The sequence below is a fragment of the Notamacropus eugenii genome, chromosome 2 (assembly GCF_028372415.1).
Source record: "Notamacropus eugenii isolate mMacEug1 chromosome 2, mMacEug1.pri_v2, whole genome shotgun sequence".
Classification (NCBI taxonomy): Eukaryota; Metazoa; Chordata; class Mammalia; order Diprotodontia; family Macropodidae; genus Notamacropus; species Notamacropus eugenii.
The window spans coordinates 232,012,412-232,026,775 of NC_092873.1; the positions used below are offsets into that span (position 1 = coordinate 232,012,412).

The 14,364-nt window shown below is 36.7% G+C and overlaps 1 protein-coding gene across 8 annotated transcripts in view; it reads left to right on the forward strand.

Annotated features, from left to right (window-relative positions):
* PHACTR2 (phosphatase and actin regulator 2) overlaps positions 1–14,364 on the forward strand; it is a 362,779-nt gene that overhangs the window by 281,300 nt on the left and 67,115 nt on the right. For 3 of the 8 annotated variants that reach the window (XM_072643498.1, XM_072643497.1, XM_072643499.1), the window contains exons 4-5: positions 4,797–4,955; positions 10,727–10,960. The exons of 2 other annotated variants lie outside the window; for them this stretch is intronic. In XM_072643498.1, coding sequence (XP_072499599.1) covers positions 4,797–4,955; positions 10,727–10,960 — 393 coding nt within the window. The remainder of the gene's footprint in view (positions 1–4,796; positions 4,956–10,726; positions 10,961–14,364) is intronic. 3 more of the 8 variants (XM_072643501.1, XM_072643500.1, XM_072643503.1) reach the window with 1 other exon arrangement.

Sequence of the window (14,364 nt, forward strand, 5' to 3'; positions counted from 1 at the left end):
CCATGGAAGAAAACAATATGAAATGAAAGAAACCTGTTAATATTTCTAGAGCGATCTGTTATCAAGAACAAGAATGGTACCGCCACATTCAGAGTCTATCATAGAAGTACCTCTCATATAGTGAATGTGAATGTGGCATTTAAGAAAATAAACAAACAACTGCTGGATCTAATAGCGCATCTGAGGGTGACATGCAATAGTGCATGCTTGAAATGACAATTTTAAAAATCTGAAAGGATTGATTTTTATGCTATCTAAAAGTCTGACCTCTAAAAGAAGAAAACAGATCTTATACATTTTCACCCCAAAAGAGACAACCAAGAAGATAGGAGCAACTACCAAGCCATATGTGCCTACATTCCCATCTCCATTAAATCTTTATGAAATTCTTCTTTGCACATAGAGGATATGCTAAATGAAAATATGAGAAGGGAATAAGCCAGCTTTCACAGATGACTTTTTACAACAAATCGTACTTTTCACAGTTACAATTGATAGTTAATTTTTTTTAAAAGCATTGATATAAAACAACATCAAACAAGGTGTAAAATGGACTTATGCTCAATGTAGCATCATAGGATCATAAATTTACAGCAGGAAGAAGCCCCTAGAGACTATACAGCCTTCCTCATTTTTCAGATAAGAAACTGAGGCCCAGACAGGATGAGTGACTTGCTTAAGGTCACACTGCATAAGGGATCTTTGCTTCCTTCCTTCCAAGCAGCAGAATTGAACAGCAGAAGGAGGCGGTTAGGCTATGCTCTGTCTTTTTTTTTTTTTAATTGGGATGCTTCAGTTATGCCAAACTCCTTCCTGCTGTAGAAGCACATCTTTTTAACACTCTTTATTCCCCCAATGCTATATGACTGCAAATCACAGAACACTAAAATCTCAGAAATAAAACTAACTGTAGGTAAACCAAAAGGTAGATGGAAAGACACATGACAAATGAAGGTAAACTGCAGGTAAACTTCCATAATGATGGTGATAGTGGTTCTGAAATGTATGTAAAAGTTTAATATCTTTTCATTTCATTGAGCCTTTTATGTCACATGTGAAAACACTAATTTTCCTTGCCAAGACATCTTAAATTTTGTCCCATTTCTTTGGTTTCTAAATTTAAATACTAGTTATATAACTCTATGAAGGAATGTGAATTATGTTTTGAATGTAAGATATGTAAAGTTCGATAAAGTTAAACAGTAAAGTAGCTTCCCCATCTTTTTTTACCACTGACCCAAGATGAAGAAAAAAGAAAAGCAAGGTCAATTCATTGCATATAAATGAATTACTTTCTGGAGCTGCTGCCCAATCATAGAGAGTGAAAACTGAAAGTTTGTAAGTCAACACAAATGTATTTGAGGAATATTTTTCTCTTCCCCATTTGAATTTTTCATTTCTTTATCATTTATCTTGAGTCTAGGTAAAAAGATTTCATTGTGTGAGCTTCATTAAAGAATAAGAATCCAAGATTATAAAATGTCATTTATTCTTTCTTACCCTAATCTCATTTTTCAGTTTTTAGCCTTAACTTGAATAAATTTATATACAATTATGCCCTTTTAATTTTATTCTGACCCCAAATTATTTGTACTTACAAGTTACATATCTAAATAATGAATGCATTTTTGTTTCTATTTTTTTTCACTCATGGTGTGATTCCCCCACATGAATTTCATTTTCATTTAATAAAATCTCATTCCCATTTATATCAAGAAGACAAATTAACAAAACTATTTGATGCAAGGTAGCCTAATAAGTTATGCATGAAAGTTTAGGAATTAATCACTGCTTCAGTACAGATTATTTCTAGCATGGGAATATCTAAGTTAGAATAAACACAGCTATAGGAGATAATGCTCATTAGCTTCTTCACATTTACTCAATTAAAGCCATTAATAATTTCCTTTTAAAAAGAACAGAGTAGTTTACCCCCCCCCAAAAAAAATTTTAGAAATTAAGCTTTGCTTTTCCTTAGGCCAACTGGTTCCTACTCCCCAAACCCCCACTCCATTCTCCTGAACTTATTGCAGACCCTTGGCCAACTTGAGCTCCACAGCAGCTTAGAACTGCTGAACTCAGGCAATCTACTAGCCTCCTCCCAGGCAGCAAGGATTACAGGTGTGTGCCAGCTCTACTGATGGGGATGGATTCTTAACCTTTTTTATGTCATGGATCCTTTGGTCTCTCTCTCTCCCTCTCCCTCTTTCCATCTTCCTCTCCCTCTCCCTCTCCCTCTCTCTCTCTCTCTCTCTCTCTCTCTCTCTGTCTTTCTCTTATCTATCTTTCTAGACTTATAGACCCTTTCTCAAAATAATGTTTTTCAATTCATTAAGTACATAGGATTACAAAGGAAATCAATTATATTGAAATATAGTTATCAAAAAATTTTTTAAAGTTTATAAATCCCAAATTAATAACTCCACATAAAGGTTTGTTATGTCACCTTTTTGGCAAAACTCCTCAGATCCTTTGCTTTGGCTTATATCCTAAAGTTCTTTCTTTAGTGGCTGTTATATAAAAGTTGAGATGAAGTACCTATCTATATTTGTACAGAGCATTATCACAACCAAATGAAATATTAAATTTTAGAACTTTTACCTCTAAATTTTTCTAATAGAAATAAAAGTATTTTCTATAAAAGACCAAATTTTTCTGTTAAAAAACTAGATGAGATCCTACAGAGTCTGATTCATTGCATGAAATCTACAAGGCTTAGAAGTAAAAGATAAAAGACTCATTTTGGTCTATTTAATTCCATCTTTTCAAAATGTTTATAATAGTTATGGAGTATTTCTGCTTTTAACCCTAAACTAGTACATGATAGATTAGTGGTCTGTTGTTGCTTAGAACATATTCATGCAGCACAGATCATTTAAAAAAGAGGAAATTCAAGTAGACATAAAATAACATATTCAGAGAATAAGTAATAAATATGGATCTATAACCTAAATCTTCTAACTTTGAAGTCAGGCCTTCTTCAACAGGAAAGATGCTCATTCTTATCATTAGACTTACAGCTTTCATTTTCAATAGAAGTCAAAAATTCCTCACGCGCGCACACACACACACACACACACACACACACACACACATTTACAGAGTGTTGTTTTTAAATGGTTATATCTCTTTGGGGACCTTTTGGTTCTTGTAAACAAGCAGTGGAGCTAACAAATCACAGATCTAATCTCTTAAAGTATGCAATCTGCAAATTACTCTGCTAGTTTCCAGGATTTATTCTAAACAACTTGGCATCAATGTTGTTTAGATTGAAAATCCTGTATGAAGGACTTGGATTGCAGAGTGCCATTCGTTTCTGGATAGTTTGCTTTGGTTTCACCTGCATGGGAGTGAAAAGCCGATGATATCTACCTTGAATCTCTTTGGTTCCATTTCAGTTGGTGCTTTCTTTCTCTTGAGCCTGTTGAATGACAGGCAGCTTTGATTAATTTTATCCTTTCCTTCAGTCTACTAAGCTGAGGAGGGAGAAAAGCCTAACAGGCTTTACAGTGATGTGCTACACCAGTAGAGAAATGATAAAGAGTGTACTTTGAATTTTCATGTTATACAGATATCAATTTGGAATCAAACATTTTTTTAAATTGATGTTTCCCCAAAGTTTCCATGAATAATAATGACATCAAAATTAAGCCCACAAATTCCTTTTCCTCTAAATCAAGGATTTATAATATGGGGGTCAATTGAATTTCTTTTTTTGCCATTTGATAACTATATTCCAATATAATTTATTTCCTTTGTAATTCTATTCATTTTATTTTAAATATTTAAAAACCTTATTCCAAAAAGATATTCAAAGGCTTAACCAGAGTGACACACAAAAAAAATGAAGAACCCCTGCCCTAAATTATCTCTATTCTTGAAGAGATCCATAATTAAATTGGTGTGAAGATTCCCTCTGTCAGTGCAAATATGCAGTTTACCTCTCTCCTTCTCTCTCTCTCTCTCTCTCTCTCTCTCTCTCTCTCTCTCTCTCTCTCTCTCTCTCTCCCTCTGTCTCTAAACAGAGAGTGTCTCTGTTTAGTTGCTATGGACAAAAAAAACATTGTGATGACTTGGTGACCAACTTTTTTGTCATGATCTCCTGGACACTTGCCTAGACTTTTCCATACTCTTGCCTCTCACTAAAGTCTCCAGCTTGGTAGGAATTGTTACAGCTTGTACTCAGATGGTGTAGTCTTCAAGAATCCAGGGTTCCCTCTATACCACACTGAGATACTCGTGTAGGACTTTAGCTCACACAAATAATAGTTGTGCTGGTGTGCAAGGCTGTCAGAGAAAACAACCTTAATAGATCGAAGAAAGTGCTGTTGGAAAATGTTCATGTTTTCTCACTGATAATTTGTCTGCCATCTCCTCTTACTATTGATGTTTTTGCATTTGTGTTGTGTGTTTTAACGTTGATTAAAATATGTTTACTGCATTTTTCAGGTTATTGTTTTCACCCTTCCATTTCTGAATGAAATAGTTTAATAAGTGATAGACATTAAAACACCTGAGCTGGAGGGAACCTCCTTCTCCAAAAGTGTTCCTAAATAGGCTATTTCCCCAGTGACTGACAATGGCTTAGATATCATCTTTCGAAGAGCTATGATTCTGTAGCCTTTCTTCTATTGCCTGAACTTTTTAGTAAGATCTAATAAAATAGTAAAGGTTTTTCTCTTTAATAGGGGACTTTAAAACTCCCCAAAGCCTATAATATTTTACCCAAACTGGAAAAGCTGATTCTTAAGAAAGCTGTCAAGTTAGACAACTAGGTGTTTCTTTCCCCATTTTAGATGGAGATGTAACTGTAAACTTTGAAAATTCAAACGGGCACATGATACCCATCGGAGAGGAGGCCACACAAGAGGAAAATGTAGTAAAGTCTGAAGAAGGTAATGGCTCTTTGTCTGAAAAAGCAACAACTGTGGAAGAAAAAGCAGAAGATAAGAAAGGTAAACTAAAAAGAAACCCAAGTCCTTTTTCTTCAATACTGCTCAACATTGAGCACTAAGTCTTAGGTTATTGTATTGTCTCTAAGGTCAGCAGTGGCTCTTGAAGCAAGAGCTAGCTAATACCTAAATAGATAAAGAGTAGATAGCTAGAGTTTAAGTAAAAGCACTTCACATATAGCACATGAAGAAACTCCTCACATAGTTCCAGGTGTTTCAAAATCAAATGCTAATCTTTCTTCCCTAAGAGAAAGTTCAGAGTAATTTAGTTTTTTTAACCAGCGTCAGCACACTGGGAATAATATCCTTAAAATACAGCCTGGTTTGGGGTAATTTTTGCTGCTATTTATGCCCTTTTTTCTAGAAACTTAGACAATCATTTATTCAAAAATTCTGATAATATCACCTGAAGAGGTGCTTGTACCACAAACCCTTTACGATGGTTTGCCACAAGTCTCTGGCACTCAGGGCTGCATTTTGGATGCCAGACTGAAATATGAAATATTTACAAAGCATCCATAATGTACATGAAACACCTGTTCACTGCCTTCTCAATAATTACAGTCTCTGTTGTCTCCATCATTCTCAGATCTGTCAATCTGAACAAGAAATCTAGTGACCGAAGCTTTGTTGTGAGCCTGAGCGAGTCCTGACACAGCTCACTACAGGACTGCCTCAGGAACAACAGACTGATTGCCTTCAATTCTGAAAGGCCTACCAGCCTTCTTCAAACTGTTCTTTGGGGGCTAAGTGGCAGCAGTATGCCAAATGAGGCTTGGGCCAGAGTTGCTCTATAGCAATCTCAAGAACCGAACCCTCAGGTCATCAACTATTTCACTCCCATGCCTGCTATGGCAGCCCTTGTTCCCCTTCGTGAGCTTCCAAATATTTCTTCTTAAGATGAGGTGAAAAGGTCAAAAGAAGCAGAAGATGGTATCGAGAGCTAAAGCCTTAAAAAAAAAAAATCTGCTTACTTTATAACCTCCTCTCAAAATAGGTTTTCCAAATCAAAGGGGAGTCTTTGACTGTTCTTTATCTAAGTCTAAACTTTACCATTAAAACATAGAGGAAGGGTCTGTGACTTTGTTGAAAATGAATTATTTCATTCCACCCTCATGTATCAAGGACAGTTTTCTCATTCCCTCTTAGATAATCTTAGGTACAGACCGTGAGACTTTCAAAAACATTTTTAGTAATAAAGGACAGTGGAGCACAAATATTTAAAGCAGTCTAAGGTAAACAGTTGATAGAACTCTCCCAACTGAAATGTGTAGCACCATATTATTTTTTTTTAAGTCCAATTGTCTTGTGCTAACAAACTGTTACACTTCAAATCCATCTGTGACTTGTCTACTGAAAGATAATTTTCACATTCATGAAGCATTTCCTTCATTACATAACAATGTCATCTTTAATGCTTACAGGGTTGTTGTGTGGTGTCAGTGGCCCAACTGGCTTGTCTTCAAAGGAAGCTTTTCCTTTATCTCAACATAATGAAAAGTTGCTGACAGCATTGCATAAATTAGATTTCTGCTGCCTTGATATTCAAGGGAAAAAATGGTGCCACACTTTATAGGTAGATAGAAGGATGTCTAGTTATTTCTTATACCTGTATTATAGTTCAGTCCTTTTTGATTCTCAAAGAGACTGAGATTGCATCCTAAACTTGTTTAGTTTGTACACAAAGAGCTAGAATCCTGAATAAATTGGTTAACTGTGAAAAAGAAAATGAAGGGCATTCATTTTATACTTTGAACACTACTTAAAAAACAAACTCATCTCTAAATGGTGTTCATTTACTTCATGTTTTAGGACATCAGCACTATGCTTCCTTTTCAACTTAAGCAAGTATGATTTGTTTATCTGCTAATAGATGTTTTAGATTCACTCAATTATGCTTTGTGCTACTAAAACCCTGGATATTATATATATACACATAATATATGTATATGTGTACACACATATACGTATATGTGTATATATGATTCTTAGTATATTGATATCTCATTTGAAATATTTAAAGCATCATTGTTTAGCTGGAAAAGAAATGGCATTCATTGAATATAAAACTGGATGGATTGTTTTCACTCTCTTCTGGGGATGGATGTCCTAGTGCAGTGAGGTTCACTTGGAGACTTTTAGACTGCATGAAGCTCTTTCACATGGCCCTTGTAGCTCTTGAATATTTCTGATTTCCACATTGGAGTATTCTGTTATGCCAAAGAACCTCTAGAGCAACAGTTCTTAAACTTCTTTTTCTGGCACAATTCCCTTTGGCAGTCCGGTGAAACTTTTGGACTCAAAATAATATTTTAAAATACATAAAATAAAATACATAGGATAACAAAGAAAATCGATTATGTTGAAATACAACTATACAAAAATCAAATTCCTGGTCCCCAGGCTAAGAAACCCGTTCTATAGAGTAACGTAGGCAGGTGGTAGTTCCTTTGGATGGCAAGCAAGGGCTCCAGAGTTACTTTGATTACCACTGGCTTAGTTTCTAGAAAGCTGTCAGTCCTCTATCATTTTTCCCAACAAAATCACTTTAAAATTGTTTTATTTGAAGGAAAAATTGGTATACAAGCTACCAAGCAAAATTTAGTCTTACATATCAAGAATCTGAAGTGATGTACTTCTCCTCAAGACTTCTTGAAATTTTGAAGGAGAAAATCTCAGCCTGGAAAAGGGAAGGACTTCTATATACATTGCTGATAAGTACCAGTGATCATAGCTATAGGTTATGGGATCACTTATATTTTATGTTAAAATGATGAAATTTCAGGCAACCAGTTTATGTAATATCACTAGATCTGTTTGAGTTAGAATAAGACAATAAAATTTTAATTTATTTGTTTTTAGGAAGAAGATTGATATTTTCCCCTTTAGGGGAAAGCAACTCTTTAGCCAGTCAACAATATTCTCTGGACATTCACTCCAGTTATTACATTTGTATCTTGCCTCAGACTACTCTAACTCTTGATGGGGTGTACAGGAAATAGAAAACTAGCCTTTCTCTTCTTTAAAAAAAACCCACAACATTACACATGCAAAAATACTTAAGGACAATGACAGTGCCAGTATAAACAAACAAGTGAATGCAGTATAAACTGAGCAGATAACTGTGTAGTGACCCATTGTAAAAGAGTAAAGTCACAGACTCCACTTCTGATGAGCCTACGGGGACTTTCAACATTGGCGAACCTAGGGTAGTTTGTTTACTTTTTTCCCAGTGGGGATTGTGATTCCCGGATGCTAAAGAGCAAGTGGTCTCCTTGTTCCCAAACTCCAAAGTCTACTTTCTTGAGGATATGACGTTCAAGAAATGGCCTCTGGCGATGAACAGAGAGCTCCCATGAGGAGAAAGATCAAGGCTTTAAATATGTGATGTATGTTATAAAAGAGGATTTACTTGCCTCCAGTTCAGCATTAAGCCTGTATGGCATTCAGTGGCATCATTGTCATCAGTGACAAAAGTTTGGCGAGCAGTTTTCACAACCTAAGTGCCATGTGAGGTACTGCCTTTGACAGTCTGGACACAGAGAGAGGTATTTGACACAAATCTCTGTCTCTAATTCAGCAAGCACTTAACTAGCTCCTTTGTCCCTTGTGCTGAACTGGGTACAGGGGATATAAGACCAAAAATAAAGTAATTTTCTGTCTTCAGGAAGCTTACTGAGGAAAAGCATGTGTACAGAGAGGCAAATACAAATGACATACGTGGTATGAACATATAAGGAATGGAGGGAAGGAGTCCTAACAGCTTCTTATCTAGTCCAGTAGGTAAGATGCATACATAGAAAGACAATAATACCAACTTACCCAGTTCTTCCCACTTAGGCAGTCCATGGAATAAATGTTAAAATAGTTTAAAGGAAGGAATGATGACCATGAGCTGGTGGCCTGAGCCTAGCTTGGAAACATTAACTAAGTGCCTGTGGTATCCAGAACACTCTACTGTGCTTCTGTGTGAATGGAGGAGGTGGATGGGAGACAGGATGGGGCAGGGGCCACGGGTGCCAAAGAATTAAAAATCATGGTTTCTGTTATTGAGATCCTTATCCTGCATAAAGAACATGAGTCTGTGCACCACATTCACCAAGAGATGCACTTTAAACAAAGTTCTCTTTATTAAAAAAATCATTTTCTGATCTTAACAGTCATTGAAAGTCAGAGCCTGTGAAGGCATGGTGTCATGACAATATGTTTGTCTTTTCTTAGAGTTTCTTGTTGAACTAAATCCTGTTTAACCCTCTGGTTCAACTCTTAACAAGTTTTAATGTTATAAACAGCTAATGCTAAGGAAAAACCTAGTGAGTTATCCAAAAGCATTTGAAAGAGTTCATTTGCAGGGACTCCTTTACCAGCATCAAAAGACTGATCTCCTTTCCACTTAGATTCCATTAATGCATTTCAGAGGTTCTTATTTTTAAATGTTGTCTTTCTTGTATGTGCATCTTGCCCTACTGTCATCCCTAAATGGCCTTACTCTGCAAAACAATCAAGTTTGGAGTCTAAGCTCTCTGTTACTGTGCCTAAGCACTTTCCAAAAAAATCAGAGCAGGTTATTCTGAAATTGCCAGATGGGGTAGGGAGGGAAGGCCTGGCAAGCCAAGGGCACATGTGGAAGTCCTGCAAGTAAAGAGTTGTTTATTCTTAACTGCACAATGCCAAATCTAATATAGAGTTTGGAGCCTGCCGTGCCTTAGGGAGTTATTGATTTTTGTCACTGCTCTTTGTACTGGAGACCACAACGAGACTGAGCACAAATCATTTTTAGGTACATCCAGCTGGTGTTCTCTCCAGCAGATGGAAATGCCTCAGAGGAAAGTCCTTGGTGGTACAAGCAAACGGCTTGTTACAAATCAAAGTGCACAATGTCACAAGCCATAACAAGAAGAGGGTTCATTGCTGTTGCTGGGGAGTGCTTATTCTAAATTCCCAACCTACAGACTACCAGCTCCTGCAGGACTGTGGCATTATTGCAAAGAATCCTCAAATCCATATGTACACCAAGCATTGTCATTTTTATTTCATAAGAGTTCCAACAAAATAAGTTCCATGCACAATGGGTCTTGTGTCCATGGTTCTGTATTATCACTGTTTTCTTTTTGTCTATTAGGAAAAATAAATACATTTTCAGGCCTTTTGGAATGAAATATGATCTTTTCATTGTAGCCTTTTGCCACTACCTATTTTTTTCCCTCAACGATCATTAATGGCATAACTGTTCTCACGTGGGAACCAGTGGAATATCTTGATGATGGAAGAAGAGGTCTTCATCCTGAAAACAGTTGGGTTCCGCTGGTCTGTAGTATACGTATCATACATCAAGATATGCCTTTAATTTTTATTGAGGCAGGGGTGGTATTATTCAATAAAATTCAAAATACCTTGAATATGAATGTGAAACACTCCCTGAATGAATCACTACCTCTTTGGTGATACAGAGTTTAATTTAGACCTAATCTTGTCATAAAAGTTTATGTAAATCTTCACAGTAATGTGATGAGAGGAATTTGGTAAGTAGATGGCTTTCCTACCACTATTTTATGCAGAGAGAAATTGAAGTACCTAGGGAATGAACCATAGTTTTCTTTGTCTTCTAAGTCTTTGCTCTTGTCCCATACATTGCCTGTTATAGAAAAGAAATACTTCTTTCTGGCTCCTCAAAGCCAAATAACATCATCTGGCTGCCATCATCTGTCTTGTTCATTGTTTTTATGTGACCTGTGTCTGTATCAGTCGGCTTCTGTTCACTTTCTCATTTATAGAATACCCAGAAAACCACTCTGGAACACCGGCACACCTAGTTCCAGCTCCTTCTAAGCCCAAGCCTAAACCTAAACCTAAAAAAACAGCTGCACCTCCAAAAGGGGCCGCTGCTGTACAGGCGAGCCACAAGGGTGATGAAGCGCCACCCAGTAAAAAAACCACCAAGCCTCCTGGTAAGCAGCCCCCCGTCCCTCCACCCAAGCCGACAAGCCGAGGGGTGAACCGAGAGGTCGGTGAGTACTGCCCCTTTTTTGGTGTGGATGGTGTATATGCATGCCTGGCTCTCAGGAGGGTCTTGGGTGCTTGGCCCTGGGTCTGGCACTAATTGTCTACTTTAAAGGTAGTGGACTGGTACATTTCAGCAAATTGACAATGCATCCAATTTTTTTTTGCACAAAGCATTAAATTTGTAATTTTCTTGAAATTGAAACTGTCTTTGTTCTGCAGGCTAGGAGATGTAAACTAATATACTTGAGTTTGTCTAAATACCAGTCCCTTACATTTAAATTCTGAGCTAGAAGGTATGTGGTTTGCTTGTCTTTTCTTTGAAAATATTCTCATGTCTTCCATGAAAAAAATGAGCCCACAGCGTAATCTTATTAATTTTGCTGTCTCAAAAAAATGAAATTAAAAATCCCATGATATACACAACCCCTCTTCTTCATGCTGATTTTTGAGTTCCATATAGTTCAAATTCCCTGCAAGTCTGTTGCTAATAGACTTACTTGCTATTTTTTCCTATTTTTTTTCTGTACCCAGAGTGTTATAGTAACTTCAAAGGATATGTGTACCACTTTTCTTCCCAAGAGATAACACTTTGCCAATAGTTAGGTTTTGGATATAAACAGTCATTTGGTCTTAAGTTGCCTGTGAATATTTTAAAGAGTATAATGAATTTCATGTACCCAATATTCAGCTTTCCCTGAAGTACAGATGTGCTTAATACAAGGTAAAACCCACACCCTTCTTTTTAAAAAAAAATTATGTACATGTCATCTAGTCCTTAGAACAAATAACTGAGTAGCTCTTTTTCCATGATAAATAAAAACCCTCCATGTGCTACATCATACATTATATTCCTTAAAGAAATTAGAAAGGTATTTAATTATTGGCTTTTTTCTTTAGAATGATCAGGGGTATTTTTTTCCCCATTTCTTATAAATATAATGCCTAATCCCAATGCTTTAAATCTCTGCAAACTGCTTATACAAATGGACGATTCTTTTCTTTTCTTTGTGTGTTTTTTGTCAATTTGCCCCTGCCCCCATGCTTTCTGTGTCTCCCTGTCTTCCTTCTGTATCCTCACACGCTTCCCCACCCCCAGGTTCAATGGCTTGTCTCTTGCTGTTCTAATAAACTCTAAGGGGAAATGTCTCGATCTGGCTGGTTTGACAGGGTTTAGGAAGCATTGACTGCCTCTTGGAAGGCCTTCCTTCTGGGACTTTCAAGGTGTGAAGGTGGCCATGTGGGTATTTGTGTGTATTTCCGGACTGACTTACTAACACTGGTGGTGGTGGCAGTGTTTGAAATAAGATGTGTGGGATGCCAAGAGGGCCTCAAATTCCAGTTTTCTTATTCTCTGAGATTAAAACAACACACAGTCCCATCCTATTCCTTTATTACCTCTGCAAAGCTTACCTTCTCATCTCATCCAATCTTAGAAGAAAAAATTTGTTTAAAGAAATTCATTACTATTAATATTGTGGGTGTCATGTTTAACATACTTGACCAAAAAAACAAAACAAAACAAATTAAGTTATTGTAGATTCTAAATTGATAGGAATATACTAACTCTGACATTTACCTTTCTTCCCCCCATTTCAAGCACTGTCTGTGAATGATTAGAAACCTCCCTGCAAAAAGTTGGTATTTCATGGAAGGGAAAAGACATTTACTTTCATGACGTTTCTAGCCCAACTGATGAAGAACAGAACCTTTGAGTTATTCTTAATACGGATTTCAGAACTTGTTTTTAGTTTTAGGATGGCATTTCCACAGGGGAGTAAGTACTCTGGCCATTTGGACATTGGATATTGAAAGTGACAGATAATCCTTTAATGTGAAGAAGCACATGGTAATCCCAGGAGTGATAACAGACTAGTCATGAGATTTTATGGAAGTGGACCAGTGGGCCAACCCTGGGGGAGCAGACTTTTGAAATGTTATCGATGCAGGTTTATTTAAGGTTCTGCAGGTGTTTCATCTGCACTTTCTTCAATCTTTCTGACAAAATCATTTTACCTGGTGGAAAGGGTAATGGGTGTGTCCCTCCAGAAAATGTAGTTGAACTCTTGCTTCTGCTTTTCAGGCAGCTATGACTGTAATGTTGTATACTGAGCTTGGGACATGAAGAAAGTGATGAGAATTGCTCGGTGTGACTTGTTACTTTAATGTAGATCTCAGGGTTTTCCACATTATCTGCTTTACCATTAAGCACTGGTGGCACTATCCATTCCCTCTCAGTTGCCTTGCAAATGAAGGAAGGCAAAAATCTCCTCTAGGTTTTTGTGTTACTCTCAGAATTGTACAACGTCAGCAGCAGCTGTGGTATTCCTGAGGGAAGAATTGAGTTTTTTTTTTTCTTTTCCTTTTTTTTCCCCCTTTATAACTTCCTAGGGCCTATCTGGACCATCATGGCTTTCATATTTCAAGTAAGGAAAGTAAAACACTTGTTTCTATTTTTAATAGGATCAAAACATGATATTTCACCAATTAGAAATCTGTCATAATTAGAGCTAGATTGTCTTTGTACCCCTTAACAAAAAGTTTTCTCAGCAATGAATAATGCAAAGATTTTATAGGGTCAGGTTTTACCTGTTCAAAAAAAATTATAGTAAATTGGAAACACCTGAATCAAAAATTCAAATAAGCTCTTTTTTTTGATGCTTTGAATTTTTGATACTTGAGGGATTTATTGCCTTTATAAAATTTTATGGGAAAACATTTTGTAAATGCTAAAATATTATTTTGCTGTTAATATATTATATGCACATATAATATATTAATATAAATTATATTATTGCTGTTAACTGTACATCAGTCTCATTCTGTCATTAAAGCAACCCCAATCTTTTAAAAAGATGTGGAGGGGCTGGGGAGAGCATTTCTGTTTATGGTACAAATCTGAGAGTAACAAAACATCAATAGCATATCATATAATCCAACTTTCTCAAGAGTTTCCACTGGATTTCTCTTACCAAGATGTCTGAATATCATGAAATTGTCCTAAAGGGGGTGGGGGAGAAGAAAAGGGGGTAATCCTGTGATCATCTCCACAGTTTTCTATAGTATGAGTAATAGCCAACATTTATACAGCACTTTAATTTTGCTGAGCATTTTACAAAGTCCTCACAACAGCTCTGGGAGGTAGGCACTATTATTAGCCCCAGTTTTCCAGATGAGGAAACTGAGGCAAACAGAGGTTAAATGACTTCTCCAGGTAATAAGTGTCTGAAGAAGGATGAATCCAAGTCTTCCTGACTTCCAGTCCAGCAATGTATCCACTGCACCACCTAGCTGCCTGTACTAATTTAGAACAGGTGAGCTCCTACTGATTGGTGCAGGAAAAGGCTTACCTGTGGAGTTCCTCTGCTAATAGATTAGTGCTTATCCCAAGGAACAAATACAAGCATTTAAA